At 41.0% G+C, this 27028-nt stretch overlaps 1 protein-coding gene and 1 non-coding gene across 21 annotated transcripts in view; one reads left to right on the top strand and one right to left on the bottom strand.

The window, feature by feature from the left end:
* Positions 1 to 27028, bottom strand: part of NEK11 (NIMA related kinase 11) — a 256069-nt gene that overhangs the window by 29507 nt on the left and 199534 nt on the right. For 16 of the 20 annotated variants that reach the window (XM_077865207.1, XM_077865212.1, XM_077865209.1 and 13 more), the window contains one exon: positions 25530 to 25626. The exons of 2 other annotated variants lie outside the window; for them this stretch is intronic. In XM_077865207.1, coding sequence (XP_077721333.1) covers positions 25530 to 25626 — 97 coding nt within the window. Of the gene's footprint in view, positions 1 to 20130; positions 20156 to 21414; positions 21440 to 25529; positions 25627 to 27028 lie in introns of those variants that run through there. 2 more of the 20 variants (XM_077865216.1, XM_077865215.1) reach the window with 2 other exon arrangements.
* On the top strand, positions 3986 to 4088 carry LOC144294456 (U6 spliceosomal RNA). The gene has a single exon (XR_013361831.1). It is a non-coding gene; the product is annotated as a U6 spliceosomal RNA (small nuclear RNA).

Below are 27028 nucleotides of genomic sequence, written 5' to 3' on the forward strand. Positions count from 1 at the left end.
GCACCCCAAGAAATAGACTCTAAATGACAGAGACAAACTGATGGTTACCAGAGGGGAGGTGGGTGGGAGAATGGGTGAATAGTTGATGGAGACTAAAGAGTACATTTATCGTGTGATGAAAAAAAAAAAAAAAAGAAAAAGAAAAGAAAGAAAGATCAGAGTTCTTTCATATGTTCATTCACACTAGCCAAAGTCAAGAATTTCTAAGGACCAGTTTATTATTTATTTATTTATTTATTTATTTATTTATTTATTTATTTATTTATTTAAAAATTTATTTATGATAGTCACACAGAGAGCGAGAGAGGTAGAGACACAGGCAGAGGGAGAAGCAGGCTCCATGCACCGGGAGCCCGACATGGGACTCGATCCCAGGTCTCCAGGATCATGCTCTGGGCCAAAGGCAGGCGCCAAACCACTGCTCCACCTAGGGATCCCCTAAGGACCAGTTTAGAAACTTAATAAAGAGCAACAGTTCCTGAACCAAAAAAAACAACAACAAAAACCCCCAAACAAAGAAAAAAACAAACAACAACAAAAACAAGACCCCAAGTGATTTGTATGCACTTCAGAGTTGGAGAAACACTGGCTGGGAGCTCTGGATCACACTTTGAATAGCAAGACTCCAAAAAGCATTTAGAGCTATGAATTTGTTTTTGACAGAGAATTGTGATGCTTTTATGCAGTCAGGCCAGCTTCCCAAGCTCTGAGGCACCATTTCGCATACCAGCACCCTCTACAGAATTACTAAATTTACTTTTTTTACAATATGAGTTTAAATCTGATAAGAGTAATAGAAAAGGGACCTCCATCAATTTCAGGCTGAAGCATTTTCTCTTTCTCTCTCTCCCCTCTGCTCTTTCCTTCTCCTTGGATATCTGGTGCATGGATTTGCACTGGTGATAAGCTTGGATTTATAACACGTTCTCAGCATCATGTTTGTTTTAAGAGGACACCAGCCTTACTCAGGTTGGAGACCACAAAATACAGTTTGTTTGGTAATTTGCTGGGTTTGCTTGCCCATGGTTGTATCTAACTCCTGATGCTGCATCAGCTACATGTCTCTTTTTAAGTAAGAAGGAATTTTTTTTTCCCCTTCGTTTCAGGAAATACTGTATTTTATCTTACTGGTGATCTGACTGAGAAGTGACAACCAAGCATAAAACCATGTTAATAATTATCCAGTTCCTGGTTTCTGGCCCACAAATTGCAGAAATCACTTTGTGTGAAATAAAGTTTCAGTTAGGTCTTGGGATCCACTTGGGAAGAAATAGGAAGAATGAAATTGCAAGTTTCAGTTGAACCATAGGACACTGCTACCCTCACAGGTTAAATAACAGTGAGATTCTTGCAATTTCATTTAATCAACCTAATTAGAAAATGTTTCAATTTAGAATTTCTTGCCCTGAGGAATATTAAGAGAGTGGCCGATACTATTTGTGGAAGCTGGATTGTTCCATTTCCTTGGAGATTTTTTTTTTTTTTTTTTTTTTTTTTTTTGGAGGTTGGGACAAATGGTCTGAAGGCTAGATCATCATTTCTCTATTCTAAGCAGCTGGAAAGAAATGAGATGGTAAAAGGGTCTGGTTATGGATCTAGGATTAAAGTATGTATTCTTGAAGGAGGCTTATTATCTTCCAAATCTGTGAAATATATAAATGGTGCCAGACATTGACACCACAACCTAAGTTGAGGTGCTTATCTACTTCCTCGTTATGATCAGATGCAATTACTACTTGAACTCTGATCAGAACGAGAAGAGGATTTCCCCTATCACTAACTAACACCACTCTTTAGTTGGGATGTGGGAGAGGAAGAGTCAAAGGGAAGTATAAGAATCTAGTCCCTCTCTTGGTTAATTATAACAATTATACTGTGGGCATGCTGTGTTCCATGGTACTCTAAGCATATTCTGTGATAGCCTGAATCACATCAGAGTGTAATTAAGTGTTTAAGTGTGCTGGCCCCGGATCACGCTTTAAGTAGTAAAGTAGGAATCATGTATTATTTGTAATGGTGTGTGTAGTGCTTTTAAGATAACTTGGCATAGAGTAGGCATTGATATACTTGGGAAGAAATAGGAAGAATTAAACTAAGTTTTAGCTGAACCAATTTTATCTCAAATTTTAAAATTTGTTGAATAAATGGTGACTTTAAATAACCAACCATGTTACCAAAAATTGAAGATATTGCACTAAAAATCTTTATGGATCAGGGCACCTGGGTGGCTTAGTCGGTTAAGCGTCCCTCAATTTTGACTCAGAGTCATCAGATCGAGCCCTGCGTCCAGCTTTTTACTCAGTGGGGAGTTTGTTGATTTTCTCTCTCCTTCCTGCCCCCTTGCTTTCTCTCTCTCACAAATAAATAAATCTTAAAAATAAATAAATAAATAAATAAATAAATAAATAAATAAATAAATATCTTTGTGATCATAAAAACTGATTTGGCAATAAATATCAAGGGTCACATTTTATGAACCAGTAATTATAATAATAGGTCATGTCCTATGAACCAGTTATTACAAAACATTTATTTTAGGAAACATAAATGTTTGAAATGTTTGAACATCATTAGGTAAAAAAATATTTACTTAAGTCAATAATATATGAGTTGAAAAAAACTGAAAATAACCTAAAAACCCAAAACTAAGACATATTATAGAGATGTTAATGATATTTTTAAGAATATTTAATAACCTTGGAAAATGCTCAAGAAAGGTGAAGGAGAAAACCCATGATACCAATATCCTGTCCTTTTTTAAACCTAGCACTACCTCACAAAAATGTCCCAAGTTATTCAAAATTCTGCTAAAATAATATTTATAATGGCTGTAGAATATTCTAATGGATGTATACAGAGTAAATTGTTAACAGTTTTATGAACACACACACACCACAAAATAACATGCAGATGGGATCATATCATCCCTATTGTTCTGCACCTCTTCTCAGTTAATAATATAATCTGGAGAGCTCATCACATAAGCACACACAGATCTTCCTTAATTCTTTTTATCATCAATGCCAGGTTAGTCCACTGCAGAGATATATGTTGATTTTTAAAAATATTTCTTATTGATATCTTTAGGCTATTTATAGCTTTTTGCTATTAAAACAACCCTGCATGTACATTTTTGTGCATTTATACAAGTTTCTGTAGGATGAATTCAGAAACTGCTAGATCAAAGGGAATGTCCATTTACAGCATTTGAATAGACATTGCCAAATCACTCTCCAAATTATTGCACCAGCATTCACTTCAACAGTGCATGGAAGTAATTGCTTCATTTGAAATGAGAAACAGTGAATAGGACGCCATTGACCCTTGAACAACACAGGTTTGGTCGGGATTGTGTGGGTCCACTTATATGCAGATATTTCATAGCACAGTACTGCAAGTGTATTTCCTCTTCCTTGTGATTTTCTTAATAACATTTTCTTTTCTCTAGCTTACTTTTTCCTAAGAATATGGTATATAACACTTATGTAATGCTGTATGTAGCGTATATACACAATATGTGTTAATCAACTATTGATGTAATTGATAAGGTTTCCCGTGAAGAGTAGGCTATTAGTAGTTAACTTCTGGGGAGGCAATGGTTATATACAGCTTTTCCATTGCATGGTGGGTTGGCACCCTGAACCCCTGCATTGTTCAAAGGTCAATTGTATTTGTGTGTATGCGTATGTATTGAAATAGAGCTCATGAACTCCAACACTACTATGGTACGGTTTTAAATGAGGTCCCCTTCCCTCCTCTATATCCCTTCCTACTTTTTCTTCCTTTCCACTTTCCTTTTTTTCATTTTTTTCTTCTTTCCTCCCTCCCTCCCTGCCTCCCTCCCTTCCTTCTGTCCTTCCATCTTTATTATTCTATCTAATGGGAAAAGAGACAGAGGGAAAACCAGAGTGAAGGCCAGTGAAGAATTTATGTGCCATTTAGAGAACTGGAAAAAAGCAGGAAATGGGTTCCTGCTGGAAGCAGAGCACTTATTTCAGCAGCATATGGGCAAGATTGGAATGACACAGGCATTAGCACGGCTTCTGTGTAAGAACGACACACAAATTTGTGAAGCCCTTTATATTTTTATGATAACTGTGAGAGGTGATATGTGTAAACTAAGCCTATTGTGGTAATCATTTCACAACACATACATATATCAAATCATCGCGTGGGACCCCTTAAAGTCACATAATGTTGTATTGAATATATCTCAATAAAGATGGAAAAAACTTGGAAGCGGAATGTTGTGGGGAATATGTGGAAATCTGTGGTGTGGGGCAAGTCAGACACACTGGGGAGGGCAGTTTGGATGTGTACTTCTAATCTTCTTGGGCACAGGATTCACCTGAGGGGCTTGTTTAAAAATACAGATTCTGATTCAGTAAGTCTGGCCAGGGCCTGGGAATTTGCATTTCCAGTGGGCTTCCAGGCAGCGCTGTCGTCTGGGACGACACTGTAAGGAACATAACTCAGTCGACAAAGCCTACTTCCCCAAACAACAGGCCAGAGCATTAGTAACACTGGGAAGGGCTGTGAGCATTACTCCTGAGAGCCAAGAATGCCTCCTGCAAATGTTACATACAAGGTGATAAAAGTCATGGGCTGGCTTGCTCCACGACTACTGCTTCACCCACCCAAGTCAGCCTGGCTCACACTCACACCGGAAACAAACAAATGCTGCATTCACACCTATGCGGATTTTTTTGCAGGAACTCTTGCAGGAACCCTGATCTCGAGATCAGATCATATCTTATTTGCTTCATCCCTCAAGCAATGCCCCACAGAGTCCCCCCACATTTCCTTCATTCACAGAGTGCCTGGGGCTGTGGGCCATGTCCCAGGTCTAAGTGGCAAGTGCCCACCTTAAATCCAGTCCTGAGGGCACCCACTAGCTACTAGCTGCAGCTGGTGGCATGAGGCCCCCCCCTCCCCCCCCCCCCCCCCCCCCCCCCCCCCGCACCTCACTACTTTCCCTGCTGGTTGACAGCAAAATGGAACTATTGCCCAAAGGCCCAGCACTAAAGCAGTTTCAGTCGGGACTTGACGGCATCACCACTGCCTGTGGAATTAAACCACTTTAAAGCTCCTCTACAACTTGTCCATGTTCCACAGAAATGTTTTCTGAAATGTTACATTCTGGCAAAGCTAGGATTATTGATGTATGTTTGGGAATCGGGACATTTTTATATTCAATTCTTCCTGTGGGATGATTTCTTTGCCATCGGTCCTTGTAAATCAAGGGAAGTACAAATGCTAGCTTTAAAAATTCACAAGCTGAGGTTGACAGGAACATTTTTCACCTCTCTGATCCAAGCCAGACAGTGTCTGATGCTGGCCCACCTAGATTTCCCTTCTCTTAGTTTCTGCCTAAGGACAGTGAGAAGGGAAGTTACCAGTAAACACACACACACACACAAGCAAGAGCTCAGGCTTGGAGCCTTAGGGAAAGTAGTCAATGAATGGTCTCCTTTTCAAAACATAACCAAAAGGACAAGAAGCAGTGCAGGTCTTAAGAACTCTGTCACCCTAAAAAAAATAAAAAAATAAAAAAATAAAAAAAAAGAACTCTGTCACCCAATGAGGCTGTTGTTTGCATTTAGGCTGGATGTGAGTAAAAGGGTGTGTTTCTCTAAATCCTGGAGGGACACACCAGGTTAGCTTTATGAGTGATAGTTACAATTAAAGAAACATGAGAAAAATCTCTAATATGCTTGTATTCACTTTAAATTTTGCTCTAATAAGTGCTCATTAAAAATATGATTAGCAATTAGGTTGTTTTTATGCTTGAATCATGCTTTCATTTGCATTAAAAGTTTTATATGAATAGAAAAATCGGAGAGGCATGTCTCTTCTCTTTTTCAAGAAATCAGGCTGTTGAAACTGTGTGTTTATAATAACCACAAAACTACTGTCTACCTGGTGTATGAAAGAAAACCAACAGCTTTCTGAGAGTTATCTTTACATAAATACACATAGACAGCCCTACAAATCTTTGTTTTTATGTTAATGACTTAAAAGAATATGAACATGGGAGCTGAGAGAGCCTGTCCTAGAACCTCTCAATGTCAAGGCTCTTTCCCACCAAAGAAGTTGAAGGAATTGCTCAGGCTTCATGGACAAGCAAAAGCACAGGAACAAGGTCTGTCTCACAAATGCCTATGATGTGCGATGGCCTGGCAGGTGGTGCCAGATAATTGCCTCTGCTCCAAACCTCTTCTGATCTCGGTCTTGTGACGCTGGACCCAAGACCCTGTGGGCAATTTTGTCTTGCCCACTGCTCCCTATTGGCCTTTAGTAATAGGGGGTGCTAGAGAGACTTGGGGAAAGCCAGAGGAGAAAAGAGGGATTGGGTCTCCAGTCCCAGCGGATGCCCTGGTGACGGCACATCTCTGACCAGCAGCATCTGACTCCCGTGTATGGTTTCTCCCACCCTCGCACATCCGCCTCATGGCTTCCCTTCACAGACACCAGCACCAGTGGCCGTCACCTTCTCCAAATTCCAGGTACCACCCCCCATGTAACCCCCTTCTCAAGCTCAGAACAGGAGCAGAGCCCTGCAATGGTGCCTTCTCGGGGGTCTCCATCACTGGCCCTTCCTCGGAGCCTCTGGTTTTTCGTGGTCCCAGCCTCTTCCTTTTATTTTATTCTCCTGGCCTGTAGTGATAGCTGTTCCCTGCAGTTGCTGCTCCATGATATGCCAGTGTCTTCTTTTTGTCTTTTTAGTTCCCCTAACACTTGGACAACAACTCTATATTAAATTCTCTCCATCAAAATAACTGGAGTGTTTTTTTTCCCTTAATAGGGCTCTGACTACTAGACATGCTGAGAAAGGCTGGGCAGGATTCCTTTCCAAGACATAGCATTCTCTAAGCATAGAAGATTTCCCTATAAGATTTGTTATACAATTTGACATTAAATCAGGTACGGGTATGTGAGAAAGCAAAAAAGAGATTTCTGGAGATGACTCTGGAGATTCACAACCAGAATTCCAGGTATGAATTAGATGAAGAGACTTCTATATCATTATAAGAATAAATGCCAGTATTGTTGGGTTGGCAGCTGACACTTATTTCTCTGTATAGCAGACTGAAAAGTAAATGTAGCTTGATTTGAAAACCTTTTAAATAAGAGTGGGAAAACTGCCATTTCATTTATTTTTAGTAAAAGTATGATGTTGAAATGCTACTTGATTCAGATGTCCACTCAGGGGGCAGAGCTATAACCAGAACTTTGCACGATTGGCACTGTAGGAAAAAAGCAACCGAGTGTTGTAGAAGTCCTGGTCATGCATGTTCCTAAGATCCTTTTGTCTGTGTTGGTTTAAAACAGCAAGATTGCATATGGCAACAGTGACGGGAAACATTTCAGATTTGTTGCTTTGTCTATAACACAGTGAGGACTGTACATACTCCCTATGTCTTGTCTCTTGTCTACAGATGATAAAACTAATCTCAAAGACATAAGGCAACTAGCTCAAGGTCATATAATTGTTTAGTGGCAAAAAGTTGGAGTTTACCCTGACTCCAGAAACCAAGCTCCTAATGTCTCAGGGCAATTACACATCCTCAACCAACTCTTCCTCCAGTTTGGCTTTAGGTACCTTCTTTGGGGTCATTACAATTCTATGGACAAAACTCATAAGTTCTTGGGTGACTATAGTCTGGTTACTTTCTGAGCTTTTCCTACCTACCTGTATTTATGACAGTTTCTAATATTTTCCTGATAAGTTAATCAGTTTTTTAAAATAAAAAATAGGTTTAAAATATCTCTAGTCTTTGTGCATATTATACTCAATTAGCCAGTAGCTCTCTAAAGCAACAGTCAGTGATTTATAACATTTGCTAAATCTTCACTTTCTCTAGGATGTTAGACCTTACTGCTTTGCAGACACCAAATGTTTGCAAGAACTATACTCTTCAATGATCTCCTTTTCGATGCTGGTCTAGAGTGTCCCTTCCAAGTGACAAATCTGCTGCCTTAGCATGTTGATAAATACTTCTGCTCTTGCATAATCACCCATTTTCCTAAACATCAATCACTCATCAATATTCAGTCAACACCATGGAGTACAACCGTGTGCTTCTGTATGCTTTACTGCATTTAACTCAAGGCTCATAATAAACAAGAGTAGGCAACTTTATCTTTCCCCTGCTCTGGAGCAAAAGGAGGCTCATAAAGTTTAGCAATCCACAGGGTTGCTACAGTTCTGGGTACATGTAACAGAGGATGAGGGATCCACAGTGGAGTCCACAAAAGGAAAGAAATAACAGGGCCAGTGGATGCCTCTTTCTCCACAACCTGGCTGAGGAGGCCTGTGGTGCTCATGCTGGGGAGCTGGAAGCAGACGCCGGGCTGTGTATTTACAGGCACCCTATCAGGGGTACGGACAATAGCAGCTGGAAACCTCATTTTAAAGCAGAGTTTGGATGACACAAACTGCTTAAAATGCCTCCATATGTAGTTACGTGACTGTCCCTGTACTTGTCATTTTTCTGCACAGATACACACCGTACTTTCTTCTATTGATTTTCAGAAGCAGCCAAGAAACACATCCTGCTGAGCAGACACTCAAAAGGTATGAATGCCAGAGCCTCTGCCATTGCTTTGCACTTCCAAGTTTGATAGTATATTTGTCATTTAAAAAGGAAAATTAAATTAAAAACAAATAACAAACAATGCTGCCACCCCCCGCCGTGAGATGAAAGAGATTGAAAAAATAAAACGAAATCTCTAGAAGGTTATAGCAAAATCATTTATCAGTGATGTCGTTTACAATGTCTCTCATCTAGTCCTGAGAATTCACCTTGAAGGCCCACTGTCTCCTCTCAACTCCTCATGTCAAGCCTCACATGAAAATTATGCACCTCACTGCAGCCCTACATGCTATCCAGAGAAAACAAACCCATGCATATCTGAAAACTGCCCTGAAAGCCATTTTCCTTAAGCCACTCACAGTCAGCCAGGGGATTATGAGGGATTCGTGAGCAACCTTTTAGAGATTTGAGGATGCGGTAAGGAAGAAATCCATTTTTGTAATGCCCCCATGTTTCATTCATTCATCCATTCGTTCATCCATTGGTTATTTATTGAGCACCCTAATCTTTGTGTGAGAAATCGTCAATGAACCAAAGAATCCTGTCAAGTCATCTCAGTATCTTTTTCCTGTGGACAAAATGCAATAAGGAAATCATACAATCATATCTGCCTCTCAGATTTCAATATTTTACCTTTGCATTTGTGACTATGGAGGGAGTTTTCTCTGTAGCATTCTTCTGGCTGTTGGGCAAAAGGCTCATGTCCTAAGTTAATTTATTCACTATCTGTACTTCTACTTAGGTAGATAATAGTGTTACAAAATCCAAAATCAGAAGGTATTTGTCTTGTAACCCAAATGTCCCAGTCTTTAAAGAATCTTGGTGTGGCATGGGGTGGGGGGGATGGAAACATCATTTTCTGGAAGTTGTGTTTAATGAGAACATCTTCCTATGCTATTGCAGGCAGGGGGAGAGGAGGACATTTTATAGTGACTCCTAGCAAGTGTCATGGCGTCCATGCCTCTGACAGGGGCAGATCCACTTTAGCCTGGATCTCAACGAGGAAATGGCTTTTTTTTTATGCCAATGACAACTTCTTCTTTTTAAATAAACTAAGTAAACTTCGATTTCAGGGCCCAACTTATGTTACTTTGGTTTTTCCCAAAGACTCAAGTGGGAAAGGGTGTCTTCCAATGAGTTCCATGGCAAGTAGAATATTCATGCAAAGAACAAGAGTCCTGATATCAGAGAGAGCTACAGGCCAAGCAAACAGGGGGAATTAGCCCCTAGCATTTTACAGAATGCATTAGCGTGTGCATGAGTTACTAAAAAAGAGCCAACAATGATAGCACTTAAATTGAATTTTGAGAATCCTCAGCTGCAAGTATAAATAACTTCTGCAAATTATAAAAGGGCCCTGATACAAAGAGTAGATCATCCTAGTCCAGAATAGAGTGAGACAGGCAGAAGAATACCAGCAAAATGTGTAGCATATAAGAAGAAAAATCTAGACCAGACTTGGAAGACTTACTGTAAAAGGGTAATCCCAATTCTTAGAGAAGGAGACGGAAGTTTACATGCTCACTCTCTCTTATCCTCTGCACTCTCTCATTTAGCCATCAGAATTTGGTCTTATATTTTGTGTTCATAAATTGTTCATATGCCAGAGGATAACATTGATCACACAAACAAATCCTTCAGATGATTTTAAAGAGTTCTGAATTAAGAAACACCTGCATGATTTATTATATTAAGATTTTCCTGGCTACAGATAAGATTCTACTGGCAGTATATGGGCAAAGCAACTGAGCGGAACCCTTGATCAGAGGTTGATAAGACTCCATGTTAAATTACTACTGGATGTTATTCTGTGTTCTGCTTTTCTCGGAACATCTATAACAGTGATTGTTCTTTAACACTCCTTGATTAGGAGCTGACCATAAAAATAGAAAGTCAAAACACTATTAGTTAATTAATGCATGGCAGTAGGGAAACATACTCATCAAATCAGCCAAGGGCATCCATGTCATTTATTCCACAGAGATTTAAATTAAAATCTGCCTTCAGGGGCACCTATGTGGCTCAGTCAGTTAAGCATCTGCCTCTGACTCAGGTCATGATCCCAGGGTCCTGGGATCAAGCCCCACATCACATGCCCCACATAGGGCTCCTTGCTCAGCAGGGAGCCTGGTTCTCCCTCTCCCCTCTGCTCATGCTCTCTCTTGCTGTCTTTCTCTCTCAAATAAACAAATAAAATCTTAAAAAAAAAAAAAAAAATCTGGGCAGCCCCGGTGGCCCAGCAGTTTAGCGCCGCCTTCAGCCCAGGGCCTGATCCTGAAGACCCAGGATTGAGTCCCACGTTGGGCTCCCTGCATGGAGCCTGCTTCTCCCTCTGCCTGTGTCTTTGCTTCTCTCTCTCTTTCTGTGTGTGTGTCTCTCATGAATAAATACATAAAATCTTTTTTATAAAAATCTGCCTTCAGTTTTGCTCTTATCCCTTCTTCAAGGGTCACATATTTTTTTAATTTAAACAATGAGAAGCATACATTTAATTCTAATTAAAATCAACAGATTGTAAATTCTTTTACCAACTTTTACCTTTAAATAGAGTTAGACCCCTAGGAAACTACATGGCTTAGGTAATCATCAAACAGCTTCTTATTTCATTGAAGAAACCACCTTTATAAAGTCCATGTCTGCATTTCCTGCAGAAGGATGGTGGAGGATAGGAGTTTACGCAATATGCCATGTATAAAACCCCATGTGAGGGCCCTGTCTTCCATAAGGACCCACATTCACATTCCTGATAATGAGAACTAGAAATTGTATCATATCTCCCTCTTTTGACTTGACTTTCTGGAAGCTCAGGGCCACACTATACACTGAGCCACAGCAACCAGGGTCACACATTGACTTCCTCACTCTGTTTCTGATTTTCATTTTCTGTATATGTTATTCTCTAAGTCTTATTGTATGTTACATATGATGTCACAATGGATTAAATAAACTTCCCTCAGGTATTAGTGGTAAGCTGTGATCAGCAAAGCATGCTATTCATATTCGTCAACTGGTAATTCGATTTTCAAATCCTTTTGACAAAGAGTTAGAGGATAAATTTTTAAGTAAAGTAGATTTGCAGTCTCTCAAAGGCAAAACTGTCTTTTATTTCTCTCTTCATTATTCTTTGCAAACAACAGGAGCTCAGTCAATGCCACCTAAGGCAACAAGGGCTAACACTTGCTGACTGTTTGGCTCATATTTCTTGGAACCTGATATAACCTGGGAGGCTATTTTTGATCCTTAAATAGGAGGTGCAGGATAAGAAGTAGATGAAGAAGGCCTTGATTTCTCCAGTGAGCACTTTTCTGCTCTTACAGAGGTAGGCAGACTTGTTGGAGTCTGGATGCATGATGACAAGGTGTGCTAAGGCTCCAGCATCATGTTCCTGGTGGCAGCAGGAGGAGGTAACTGTGGGCCTCACCAAGGAGCGCACCTGCTCCCATAACCCCCCGGCCCCAGCTAGTTTCCATGGGCATAGGTGCACAGAAAATCCCTCCTTCATATGGTGTTGGAAACACTATGACTCTGGGATTCTTTCAATTTTTCTAAGGTTTGCCCATTAATCTGTATCTGACTCTACCCAGAGTGCTTCTGGCTATTCCCTTGGCACACTCAGGGTACACAAGGGTGACATGATTGCCTGTGGCCCTCACAGCCAGAGGGGCTTAAGGAAGGGACAGTTGCGACTCCCTGACTCTGCCATCTTATCAAGAATCGAAAATAACATTTGCTTAGATTATTATTTTAGATATTTGCCAATATCTCATACTGTACTGTCAGAAGGAGCCTGCTTTCTTCCTAAGATCCTAAGACTTGGGAGCCCAGATGTGACAGCCTGTTCCGTGGCTGGGAATTGAAAGGGCCGGGATGCATGCTTTCTTTTTCTAATTTGGAAAATTGAAAACTATCAGAGTCAAAAGTCAACAAATACAGCAATAAACACGTGATTTCCTATTTAACCTGCGGTGTTTGGGGTTTCCAGCATCAAACAGATTGTAGGTATTTCAAAAAAAATATAGGAACAGCTGTGTTAATTTATTATAGTTTTATCCTAAGTGTGCTTAATTGTTTCAAAATAATGTTCATTGCCCCAGCTGGGAAAAGTACAAGTTTACTACAAGGGAAATCAAAGACATGTAACATATTTGATTTATGGCTCTACAAGGAAAAAAAAAAAATACATGAGCAAGGAAGAGTAAACAAGGGATTCTGGGTAAGCTTTGATACTTCTTACCTAAATAGTACTTGAACTTGTATTTCTACCTGGCCCCCACTCCCCAGACTTGGACATCTGTTTTGTAGTTCGCAATAGCTAAAGGGCCACCTTTAGGACTGTTTGCTTGGAAGCAGGATTTCAATTTTATGTAGAGAAAAAAATGACAGAATAATCATTTCATAGCCAATTAGACATCAACTCTTAAAGTACGGGGGCCTCCAGAGGGGCCATTGGAAGATCCAGAAAGAGGTATGAAAAGAGAGGAGAACATTTATTGAGTAATAAGTGTTAGTACTTAGTAGTAAATAGGATGATATTTAGTACCTATGCCAATTATTTCTACATTTTGGAGGTGAAGAAACCAAGACTTGGAGAGGTAAAGGGGCTTATCTAAGACTACAGAGTAAGAAAAGGAGCCACGTTGCAAATTCAGATTGACTGAAATCCTAAAATCCACCTCCACTCATTACAGCGGTTTACCTATGATGCCTCCTGTTGTTACTGAAATGGAACAAATGGAATTTGGGTGCACATGTGTTAATCTTCAGTGCTCTCTCTCTCTCTCTCTTTCTCTCTCTTTTTCTCTCTCTCTCTCTCTCACACACACACACACACACACACACACACACACTATTTAGAAAAAATACCTAGAGAAGACTTTTTCAGGAAGGTGAGATCCTGAAGGCACAGATGTGAGCAAAAGCCCAAGTTGTGGAGGGATGGCTAAGGTGCTTGGCATGAGAACATTTTATTTTGCTCCTGAGAAAGGGATGAAAGCAAAAAATGCTGGAAAAATCGAGCAAAACTGGGGATGGAGACCTCTGGGACAAGAGTGGACTTTGGGCCCCTTTATACTGAAATCTCATTCCCTAGCTTTGGGGAGTGGCCCTGGCAGGGAGCCCTCAGCCTGCAGCCCCACCGGGGAACTGCTCTCGTGCCAGGGCACATGTCCCCTTCTGTGGTCCTCCAGCCAGTGACTGGTGGGCACAAGGTTCTCAAGCTCAGCCCCCTCAACTCAACTTGAGACAGTTTTGCAAGGTCGTCCCAACTTCAGCACATCCCATCTGGTCAGCGAGGCCTTGCTGAGACAGTATCATAGCCCAGATTCTCCCTCTGCCCAATTCGGCTTCCTTCTCACCCCCAACAACGTGTACAGACCCAGACAGCCAGCCCCAGTGCCAGAAACTTTCCCTGGAAAATCATCTCAGAGCCTGCTTTCCAGTGAGTATATCTGCAACAGGTGGCTAAAGAGCATTTCTTTAAGAACAGGGATGCCTAAGTGACTAGTTTGAAGTTGCTTAAGTCTTTGTGACATGAAGCCTTTATCACTGGCTTCCAGATCTTCAAAAAAGCCTGCTGCCCTCTCAGACCATTTGGTTAAGGGAAAGGGATAAAGAGGTTAGATTTTCAGTCTAGACCAACATGATGCAGAATGGGGACAATGGAGACAGAAGATGAGATATTCAGAACATGTAGGGATTTGCAGAACTCCCAGGAAGGGCTGTGAACTATCATGGGACGTGGGTTTAGGCCTTGAACCAAAGGTGCCTAGACCTAAGAGGCAAGAACAAACTGGCTGACATGTGGGTTGGCAGTTAAGAGGCTGAGCTTTACCATCATAGAAAGGGACTAAGTCATTCCTGGGCCAGGGAAGTGGATGTAACAGGTCCATGTGAGGGAGAAAAAAATCATCTGAGCAGGGCGTGGACCCGTCCAACCTTTTGGAGGAGCTGAGCCCCTCCTCTGAACCTCCTGGCTGTTGGCTCCACTCAGGAGGCACTTGACCTTCTCCTCAGTCTGTGAATCATACTTCAAGTGTCCAGTCTCCTTAGCTAGGGTGTAAGGTGTCTCCCCTGTTATGCGCCTCACAGCACTTAGCACCTCACATAACAGACTCTTAAGAGAAACCTAATTAATTGATTGTAGACCTTGACAGAGCTGAGCAAGAAGTCTGACCAGCTCTGTAAAGATTCTCTTAAACCTCATATGTAGATTTGAAACCAGTGCTCTTGGGACGAGAAGCCCTCATTTGCTGGTCACCAGCTTTCCTTACATACAAGTTTTTTTGTTTTTTTTTTTTTGAGATTGAAATGCTGGCTTCAATCAGCAGTTCCTTCAGAAGTGCTGCTGCCTGACACTGACCATTTACTAAAGAAAGGGAACGTCGGAAGCATAACTAACACCTCTTCAATGAGATTTGGAAAGTGAAAAAGAGAACATCACTTCATCTATTTCTACATTGAAAGGTCATTTCAATCAGTGAGATAGAATGAGCTTTATTCACGAAGCACTTGGAAATCCTGAAATTGTATTAAATACATATACTGGACAAAAGAGAAGCCTAGTCTGAGAGGATGAGATGCAGTCAAATATAGATACCAAATACTCATCAACTCAGAAAAGCATGTGAGAAACAAACAGGGCCAAGGATTTGATGGCGGCAGACCGAGCCTGGAAGCTAGCTCTGGCCTTGGGCCTCACTTGGCCTTTCTGTAGCTCCAGATCTTCCACCTTTAAAGTGGGGTGGCAAATACTTACAACTGCAAAACGAGAACAAGTAGGTTTTAGAACATGACCACAGGCCTGTGGAAGGCTTGTGGTTTATAAAAGGCTCTTTTAGAGTTCCTGATGGGACCCACGTTTTTGTATCACTTGGCTCCCACTGGCACCATCCGGCCCTGGTTGTGGTTAGCAGCACTCGTCTTGGAATTAACCATACTTCTATTCCAAACACAGCCTTGCCATGTCCTAGCTGTGTGACGGTGGGGACGCTTCTTAACCTCCTGAAATACAACCTCTTTATTTATAAAATGGAGTCTTGCCATCTCACAGGTAGGTGGTGAGAGCTGCATGTGGCAGAGGGTGTCTTAGCTCCCTTATTACATCTCTGTGCATTGAAAGCAAGCTTCTAAAAAAAAAAAAAAAAAAAAAAGAAAGCAAGCAAGCTTCTCTTCATATAAACATTGCTATGGCTTTGGTCTAATTCAGAAAACTGAGCTGATACTTTTACAAACCTCACGCAACTCCATCTTGGAAGCATTTTTAGCAAGTGCTTAGTCCTCCACCATCATTTTTACAAGTAATTGCTATTGCACGATGAGCTGTATATCAGGTTAATGAGAAGGACAACAAAGGTCGTGGGCTTCTCATCTTCAGTTTGACCTTCCTAGGTCAAGGTCTTCTGTGATTGAAAATGACAGAAAAATTTCAAGAACTTCTGAGCCAGTTAGCGGAGACTGAACCAATTACTATGTTTAACCTCAAGGTTACTATAGAACCTCAAGGTGCCTTCTGCAGCTTCTAAATAGTTGACTTTACCTCCCCATCACAGTACTCGGCCAGGGCTGTGCTCTGACCTTTCCAAACAGCTGACATGAGAGCTCAAGAAATGAAATTGGCAGGAAACTCTCCGTAGCCCTGCAGCACTCAAAGAAAGCTCTGCAACCACAGCAGCTAACACAAGATCTAGTGCCATCTGGCCAAGGACAGGCCTCTGTGATACACACACACAAATGCATTAACCAGTGTTGAGTATCGAAGTGGCTGTGTCGGGTGTACCACACAAGTAAGTGGTGAGTGCATCCCGTGAAATACACCAGGGCACTAGGCAGCTCCATAAGAAATACCTTGCTTTCCACCTTCTTCAACAAAGACTATATAATATATATATGCTCTTATGGGGGAGCAGTGCCCATCTGGGCATCACTACACTGACTCCAGGTGTTCATCAGCTAAGACCACTGACATCAAAATCAACAGTCCTGGAAAAGTGTTCCTCCTACATGTTAGGGAGTTAGGGCATCATGAATTCCTTCACCTCATTAAGATAATTCACACAAAAACCACGGGCTAAATGTCTAACCCCTGTCCCCCCCCCCCTCCAAAGTATCACTTTTTGTTAATCCATGTGAGCAACACCATTGACTCCCAATAAACAATGTTGCTGGTAAAATGGGTTGGAAAATTCAGCTGAACCCTGAGACCAAACGTGGCTTCTTCCCTTTCACTCCAAATCTAGATTTTTGAGACATTTTCTGTACTTGACTCTCAAGTGTTTTTGCTGACAGAGATGAAAATACAACTTCCTAAATTCCAAAAAATATACCAAAAGCAAAGTAAAAAAGTGAAAGACTACATTTATAAGAGAGACAGAGAAAAAGTTTTGGAGGGGGGGGGGATGGTGGAGAAGGCAGAAAAAGGAGGGGGGTAAGGTAATAGAAAACATAAAATGCAAGTTTGATAACATATGCTGTGAGGAAACCAAAAAAATAGGCATTTTCATACATTGCTGGCTGGAATGCAAAATGGCATTTGGGACTACCTACAAGAATTATATATGCATTTACCTTTTGATCAAGCAATCCCATCTCTAAACATTTAACTCAAAGATAAACTGGAAATAAAAAAGCTGAATGCACAGGCTATTCATTATAGTGCTATTTGTAAAAGCTAAAGCTGGAAAAACCCATATGTCCATCTAGGGCACAGGGCGAATGAACAGCAGTCCATCCACACAAAGGACACCATGGAAGCTGTGAGAACACTACATACTACTATGAAGTAAGGATACATTGCTCTAGGATACATTGCTAAGTAAAGTAGACAAAACTGTGTATATAATATGCTACCAATTTCTTAAGAAGTGAGAGATAGGGTGTCTTTATTTGAATATATTTTTCAAATGAAAGGATGGTCCATAATTTTTTTTAGATTATTCCCTTTTGGAGAAGAGAGAGAATAGGATAGGGAATCAAGGATAGAAGCTATCTTCTTTCAATATACCTTTTTATGGATTTGACTTTGGACTCATGGAACCTCTTTACATAATTAAGAAACAAAAGTAAGAAAAAAGCAATTTCTAAATATTTAAAACAAATAAACCTTGATATACCCATATAGAGACTAATGATTTGGCTAAATATAGATGGGTTGCATGCATGTGAGGAAATTACTGAGGCAAAGGAAAGAACCAGGCAAAAGAGCTATAAAGAGAAAAGTACTTGGAGCTCACACACAGGGCCAGGAAGAGTGCCTCTTCATACTTGCCAAAATGTCCTTTATTATTAAGCCTGACAATTCACTGGCCATTAGGTAGAGTATACAGAAGGGTCTCACCACAGTAATGTGCAATAATCAGCTTTAGCTTAAAGGCTGCCCTGGTCCTACATGACGAAGCTCAGAACTAAGACCCAAAGGTATCAAACTGTTTCCCAGGAACTTAACTGAATCCTAAAACAAAGTTCAAGACTTGCTGGGATAACAAAAATAACCAGCACCAACAAAGTCAAATTCACAAAGCCAGACATTCAGTCAAAGATCACCAGGAATACCAGGAAGTAGAAAAGTATTACTTAAAATTAGGAGACAAAATCAGATTCAATCAAAACCAACCCAGAAATGATAAAATAGATATATATTTATATATAATGAAAATATAATTAGCAGATGAGGACATTAAAATAAGCTGTATTCCTCTTGTTCAAGTAGCTAGAGGAAATATTGACCATGTTAATCAAAGACATGAAGATATATACATTAAAAAAAAGACTCAAATCAAACTTGTAGAGCCAGACTACAGTGTCTCAGATGAAAAATACACTGGTCGGAATTAATAGTAGACCAGACATTGCAGAGGAAGAGATTTGTTAAGTTGGAAACAGAGCAATAGAAACTATCTAAAATCAAACAGAGAGAAGGGGGGGAAAAAGGCTTCAAAAAAAGACCAGAATATCAGTGAGCTGTGAACCACTTCAGGAAGCCTGATATATGTGTCGTTGTATTTTTCAAAGAGGAGACACACATCCACACAGACAAATATTTTGTTTTTCCTGTGCCCTGTTGCATGAATTGTCAATGTAGAGGTGATTAGAGCTGTGAGCACAAAGAGCTGCCATCCCTCTCAACAAGGAAATTTCTTCAGCCAAAAGTGGCTATTTCCCTTCAACTCCAAAATCTAGACTTTGAGACATTTTTCAGGACATTGACTTTCCTACTGGAGAAATGGGCTCAGAAGCTCCCGGAGACCCTTAGGCTCTCTCCACGGGTGCCCATTCTCAGGCAGAGTCTTAGTCAGGTGGATCCCATCCCTAGAACTTTGTCCCACTGACAGGACAGTAGAGTCCACCTCTACCCCCATGGTTCCCAGGCATTAAGGCCTCTTGGCCACTGCAAGAACCTGACAAATCCCTGACAGGGAAACCAGAAGTTCCTCTTCAAAGTATCCTGGGTAGTGAGTCCCTCTACTGGCAGGCTTAGTGAGTCCCCAAACCTTCAGGACAACTGCTCATGACATGTCTGAAACTATACACCAAACCTGGCTCTCCTTGTGACAATTCCATGGAGAACAAAGGAATTCAGAACTACTACAAGGGTCTCTCATATAACTATTCATAGATCTAGGTCTATATCCACAACTACCATCCAGTTACAATTGGGGCCTATGATGCTAAGTGATGAGCCCACTTATATAATATTCTGGAAAAGATAAAACTATAGGGACAGAAAATGGATCAATGGTTGCCAGGAGTAGGGTATGATGGGAGAAATGGGTTACAGAGAGGAAGCACAAGGAATTTTTAGAGGTTCTATAAACTTCTATAGAAACTAGTCCACACGCACACACACACACACACACACACACACACAAAAGAAAGAAAAAGAAAAGAAAAAGAAACTAGTCCACAATCTTGACTGTGGGGATGGTTATATGACTATACGCACTTAACAAAATTGATAGAACTATATACCAAAAAAAGTGAATTTTATTGTTACACATTTGTCAACTCATAGAACTAATACTAAAAAAGGTGAGTTTTTTAGATATAATTGTATCTCCCTTAATAAAAAAAATAGAAAACAAGTAAAAAAAAGTCTAAAAAACTGAGGCTTTAAAAACATAAATATATTTTTATATATTTGGCTTTTATTAAGATGGATCTCAACTCATACTCTGGTAACAAACTTACCTCAGGGTGAAATCCTTTGGATTCAGTGCTTCTCAAACTGTAATATATCTCCAGAGAATCTATTAAAGTGCAGATTCTAATTTAGGAGGGGTGAGGGCAGAGATTCTGCATGTCTCAGAAGCTTCTAGATGATGTTGATGCTGTTGGTCTATGGACCACACTGTAAGTAGCAAAGCTAAGGACTCTAGTGAGATTACTTGATATAGAAAGGCCAGGAGAACTATTCACTCAGGTTGAAAAACACCTTTGTGGCATGATACATTGGCCTGTGTTGGTTAAAGGATTGATCCCTTAGCAACAGTGTGTCACCTACTATCTTCAGAGCTGGAAGCTGATCAACTGCACCATTCTGGAACCAGGTCTGGAATCAAATACAGCTAATGGAGGTAAAGAAAGCTCTTGTCAACAGAAATCCAAAAACCCCTCAGGGCAGAGGAGAAGCTTCAGGAGACTTGTGAAACCACAGGGGCCCATAGAGCCACAAAGGCTCTTCCATCCATCCATCCATCCATCCATCCATCCATCCATCCATATATGAATAACAATCTCTCTTCAAGTGTGCATGGAAACCACTTAGAAAGGAAGTCAATACTGATTTCTTGTGATTCTGCAGACTTTCTAAAGACTATGAGTGGCACCACCTAACAGCTGCTGAGAGCTCAGTGCTGCCTGTGCCCCCAGCAGGAATTTTCATCTCTGGAGTGGTCTCCCAGCAGGAGTTAAAAAGTAGCTGTGACAGGAAACTGAGTATTGGAGACTGATGGTAAATGGCTGGTTTTTATATTCAACAACTTCATAACACTTTCCCAGAGAACTGGCACTTCTTTTTGCATGCTTAAAAAAAATACCACTATATAAATATCTTCACAGCTTCTTCGCCCACAGATGCCCTTAGGTATAAAACATCACTTAGCAGACTAACACATGCCAATACCTTCAAATACTTCACTTGGGGCTTTTCAAGAGGAAGTAACCACATATATATTGAGAGTCTCATTGTAAGTTGTTAACATTTACCGGGCACTTACTATGTGCCACGAACTGTCCTAAGTGCACTTCATACATTCATGATCTCAACATGACATCACCTCACAACAACCCCATGAAGTAGGAACCTTATTGGCTCTTCTTTACAGATGAGAACTCTCAGGCACAAGGAGGCTGAGTAACTTGTTCAAGGGCGCACACTAGTAATAATAAGCAGTGATATGAACTCCAGCAGTTGTTGTCTTCCTGCCCCATACCTTCCCCGTCCTGACCAGTATGTTAGGGTCTGCTCTATGCCTGCCACTGCATATAATAGTGTTCACCAAGCCTCAGGGTCTCCCATTTGGGAGAACTTGAAGAAACATGGCATTAGGATCAGCACATATTATTCCCCAATTTCCTTAGAGCGCTTTGATTTCTCACAATAGGAGATGATGAAGCCACTTGCCTGATACCCGTAAACCATCACACAGTAAACCTCTAGAGGCATTGATGACTGAGTCAGAAGGTTTGTTCTTCCCTGGACCTTACCTTACTTATGTAAAGATGGGGAAGACTGTGAAGGGAACATGTTTGGGAGGGAAATCAGGAGTTCGAATGGACATCTGAGTCTGACATACCTCACATACATCCAAAAGGGAGATGTCAGAGAGCAGGTTCAAATTCACATATAACTGAAAAATTAATGGATGACAAAATATGGTGAATGGGACTCTTCTAAGAGTAACATGGGATAATAGTTGGGAGTAGAGATAAAACAAGGTTTACCATGAGTTGATCTTTGTTGATCTGACTGATGAGTCCATTGGGATTAATAATATTATTCTACTTTTGTATGTCTGTAACTTTCCAAATTAAATTTTTAAAAAATCAGGAGAGGAGCCTGGTTGGCACAGTCAGTTAAGCGTTTGACTCTTGGTTTTGGCTCGAGTCATGATCTTAGGGTAGTGAGATTGAGCCCCACATTGGGCTTGTACTCAATGTGGAGTCTGTTTGGGATTCTCTCCCTCCCTCTGCCCCACCCACTCCTCAAATAAATAAATAAGTCTTTTAAAAAATTCGGGACACAGTATCACTTATATAGGATATCATACAAAATGGAAAACCTAGATCTAATCATAAAGGAATACCAGACAAAGCCAAATCGAGGGACAGTCTACAAAATAACCTACCTGTACTCTTCAGAAATGTCAGTGTCATGAAAGATAACAAAAACTGAGGAACTGTTTCTAAATAAATGACACCAGAGACACATAACAACTATATGTAATGTGTGAAACTGGCTTATATCCTGGATCAGAAAAAAAATGGTATAAAGGACATTATTTAGTCAATCTGAAGTTTGAATGTTGATCAGTATATTACATAGTATATATTGATGTAAAATATCTTAAATTTAATCATTTACTGAGGTTATGTAAAAGCATGTCCATATTCTCAGGACTTTCACACTTAAATATTTAAGTGTGAAAAATCATGATGAATAAAATTTATTCTCAAATGACACGGTAATAACAATTATAATAATGTATAAATATTTGTATATATTATATAGATATGAAGTGAAGAGATTATGCAAAAATGTTAACTGGTGAATCTAGGTGAAGCATATTCATTGCACTATTCTTTAAACTTTTCTATAGGCTTAATATTTTTCAAAATCAATTTTTAAAAAATTAACATGATTAACCTGATGCAATTAGGATCCCTAAAATATACCCCTTGCATTCCTTATAGTTTTTTTTAATAAGAAGCTATCTTCTTTATTCCTTAATGATAGGTACTAAATCCTTGATACTTAAAGCCCCTTGTATGTATCAGTTTTATCTGCATTATGTCACTTCCTCATCACCATGGGCCCTGCAGGTGCTCTCCAGCCTTGGGGGTACCACTGGTGGAAAGCCTTGGCTGAAGAATATCTTGTTCAGTCACAGTCCCTTCCTAGGAGAGCCCACATCCATTGCTTGGTTGGCCTGGGGCTGTAAAGGTCTGGCCCTCTTGTCCCAACTCAGGACAGCTCTGCAGGGCCATCCCCACTTCAGAGCTCTCCATAGGGTCCACTGTCACAGCCTGATGTGTCCCTGTGCCCAGTCCACTTCCTTCCCCTTCCTTCTACATGTGTTGGCCTCATGAACACTCCCTCACAAACCTCCCACACAGTAATCCCCATCTCCAAGCCCACCTTCCCAGGGACCCAACTGTGGCAATAATATTATGACCATTTTGCAGATGAGGAAACGTAACCTTTGAAAAATCACTTGCCTAAGATCAGAAAACCAATTATTGGTGAAGCCATGATTGACTCCAAATCTATTGTTCTCCAGCCTCCCCTCCCTTCTATTTACCTTTCCAAATCCTACCTCTCTATTAAGGACAAGGCCAAGTTCCCACTTCACCCAGTGGCCTCTTTGACTTTTCCTTTCTGACCTCGAAACTCTCACCATCTACTCCATTTGGCACATGGCCATGATCCCACTTTTCTTTAAAAAGTGGCTGTTCTTAACTATTACCTCATCTTACAAAATCATTGTGTGGTCATTTAGCTTTCCACTTTGAATTTTGGTGCTTTCTCTGCATTGTAATTTCCCTGGGATAAAGGTAATTCATCTCTCGTTGTGTCCCAACACTTGTGTCCACATGCAGAGCAAACACTATATTACGGTGCAAAGAATGTGAAAGAATGGCAAGATCCCCTCTCTTTTGGCTGTGTTCTGAGTCTTTGAACAGGACACACCACGACCTCAAAAGATACTCAGCCCTATAGCCTCAATTTCCTTTTCGTCTTTTCTGGAATGGTATGGGGCCTTGTTACATGGGATACGAGGGGACGGCAGGTTATTCTGCCAAAGAAGCAATACCGACCACGGGGAGGGAATCCACACTGCACTAACCCGCATTAAAACATAAGCCAGAAAATACCCAGTTCAAATTCAAATTCAGTCAAGCAACAAGGATGGAAAAAAAATACTAAAATGAAATCACCAGAACGCATCTTTGCCATTTATTTTGCCAAAACTACTTTCATTTTAATTATTTAAAGCATTTCATAATACATTAGCAAATGGGATGTTGGGTACTTTGCAAGAGTAATGAAGTCTTAGATCAAGCATCTGACAATACCACATTATTAAATTTTAAGAGCAAAATAGTTGAGTAGCTTTTCTTTGAAGATTATCAGAACTGGGAGATTAGCAAAGGCTTCTCCACAGTCTCCTAGCAAAGAGAAGTGGAAGCAGGCAGAGGCAGGAAAGTTTAGTCCAAAATCCCTCTTCCTTCCAGTTCCTGGGCATCACTTTGTTGCCATGGTAAACTCTGTTACTATGTGGCCACTCAGACCTAAGCAGGACTTGAAACAATAAGTATCTAAATACATTACTAGCTTTTGGTTTAGAAATAATTTCCAGTACTTTTTTCTCCTTTGCTTTCAAACATTAAGCTGTACGATGACGTGTAGTGTTGCAATATAAATGTGAATCGATTGAAAAATAATTTTTGCCAAACTTTCCTGAGTATTCATTTTGCCAAACTTTCCTAACCATTCACCATCAGTATAGGAAGTCGATTTTAGAAAGAAGTTTCTGAGTTGGAACATCTGTAGGTGGGGTCTTCAAACTTTAGAGCCCACGGGCCAAATCTGTGGCCTGCCACCTGTTTTTGTACATCTTGTGAGCTAAGAATTGTTTTTACATTTTTAAGCGGTTGAAAAAAATCAAAATAACAATATTTTGTGATACCTGAAAACTATACAAAATTCAAATATCAGTTTGAAACAACGTCTTATTGAAGCACAGTCATGCTTACTTATTTATATATTACCTAAGGCTGCTTTTTAAGAAAGATTTTATTTATCTGTTTGAGAGAGAGCATGTGTGCTCCCAAGCAAGGGCAGGGGCAGAGGGAGAGGGAGACTCCCCACTGAGCAGGGAGCCTGTGGGCTCAATCCCAGGACCCTGAGATCATGACCGGAGCCCAAGGCAGACACTTAACTGAGCCACTGAGGCGCCCCTAAGGCTGCTTTTGTTCCAACAGCAAGGCTGAGTAATTGTGACAGAAACTGTATGGCCCACAGAGCCGAAACTATTTACTATCTAGCCCCCCACAGAGAGAATTTGCCAACCTCAATCTAGAGACATGAACTGTACAGGAAAATTTAGACTAGGAACCTGGGTGTTTCTTCTTTGCCAAGAAGTCTGTAACAGGTGCTGCCTTTATTCTCTAGGGCTGCTATAAAATACCATAGACTGGGTAGCTTATCAACAACAGAAATGTATTGCTCACAGCTCCGGAGGCTGGGAAGTCCAAGATCAAAGCAACAGCATGGTCGCCTTCTGGAGAGGACCCCGTCTTCCTGATTCAGAGCCAGCGCCTTCTTGTGTCTCCACATGGCAGAAGGAGCTAGGGAGCTCTCTGGAACCTCCGTTATAAGGCCCTAATCCCATTCACAAGGCCTAATGATTTAAGCACTTCCCAAAGGCCCCACCTACTAATACCCTCTCCTTTGGAGGTTAGGGTTTCAACGTCTGAATTTGGGGGAGGCCGGTGGCAGGGGGTAAATGCACATTCAGACCTTAGCAGCAGTTTCTGAGGCAGATTCAGGCCTTTCCAACTGAGTTTTTACACATTCCATTCACCTTTGCTTCTAGAAAAGCATCGCTGTTGTTTTTGTGGAGACCAAGCGGAGCAGCGCTCCATGATAGGACAGGACTCTTTGTCAATATGTTCTAACACTCCACTCTCCTAGGGGTCAAGCAGCATGCCACTTACTCCTTCATGTGTTTCATCTTGGTCCTGGCCCCTGTGCTGTTGAATGTTGCTGGTCCCGGGGACATGTCTGGAGCTGTGCTGGTCATGGTCCTTGTGTCTGAAAAATCAATGCACAGGCCTCACTGACTTCATCAGCCCTCCAGCAACTTGGAGGAAACATTCAAGGGCAATCAGAAAACAGAAGTTAATCCACCTTTGCCACTAGGTAATGCTACATTAATTAGAGATGAATTCAATTATGACATGCACATTAAGGAGATTTATTCCTAATGACAAGATTATTTATAGTTTTAATATGCACAAGGAATTCCAGGACTAAGCCTCTCTCCAAAAGGATTATTTAAACAGAACACCATTATTTAGAAGATGGGCTTTATACTAGAAAGCTCGAGGGAAACGCATCTATGGCCAAAGCAGCCTCCGGCAGTCTCTCTCAGCAGGTGTGGTATTTGCTTCGATGACTGAGACAGTTTTTCTAATAAGCTTAGTTTTCCCTTTATCTTAATCCCACACCTGAACATTGCTTTTTTTGCAGCGGAAAGCAAGATGCTGACCGGAGCTGGTGGGCAGTCATCTGCAGCCATGAACTTCAGCAGAATAGAGCAGAAAACCAAAACTGGGTTCAGGAGGTAAAGCGTTGTTAATGAGAACTGCAGTTAGGAAATCTGCTGAGAAAGCTACAGGTCCTCCCGATATGCCCCGGAGGCTCTTACAAGGCATGTTGGAACTGAAGGCAAAGAAATAGTCCATCAGCTGAAACCACACTACTTCCCACTAAGAAGCTAAGGTGGGCCCCTGAGCCAGGGCTGGGGTCAACCAGAGTTGGATTTGCATGGTCATTCCTGACTGGGATAGAATATTCCTCCTATATTCCTTACATCCCCGACTACGTGCCTCACACTCCATCAGGAGAAGACATTGAACACCCTGATATTCATTTATAAATTATATCCACGTAGTTGCCCCAGAAGGGACTCGGGCTGTGATACTCCCACTCGTCCCACCTGATCTCTTATAATATGTGACTGTCTGATTTAGGGACCAGATAAGGGACTGAGAGCCAATTCTCATCTCACATATTAGTACAGCTTTCTTCTGATATTTTTAAGTTTAAAAAATTAAATGCAAATTCTAACATTCCTCAGATACACCCTTTTTTTGTACACCCCCCCCCCCTTGGAGGACATGTTTTGAACTGTTTGCTCTTATGGACAGCACCGAGATGAACATTTAACTCTTCGTCAGATCTCCTCTCAGCCTCTATCCCTAGATGCAGAATTATCAGATCAACAGGTACGAATTCTATAAAGGGCACATTCACAAATAGTTAAATTAACAACCTGCTCTTCCTGGTACATCACCAGTTACGCCCCCACGTTAAGACACAAGTGCCAGTGACTGATTGCTCTCCTTTTGCTCCCTCCTGGAGATTACCCCCCTTCCACATCCTGAGGCCAGACCTGCCTCAGCCTTCCCTGGCATCAGACGGAAGCTTTATT

This window comes from Canis aureus, chromosome 22, assembly GCF_053574225.1.
Source record: "Canis aureus isolate CA01 chromosome 22, VMU_Caureus_v.1.0, whole genome shotgun sequence".
NCBI classification, from domain to species: domain Eukaryota; kingdom Metazoa; phylum Chordata; class Mammalia; order Carnivora; family Canidae; genus Canis; species Canis aureus.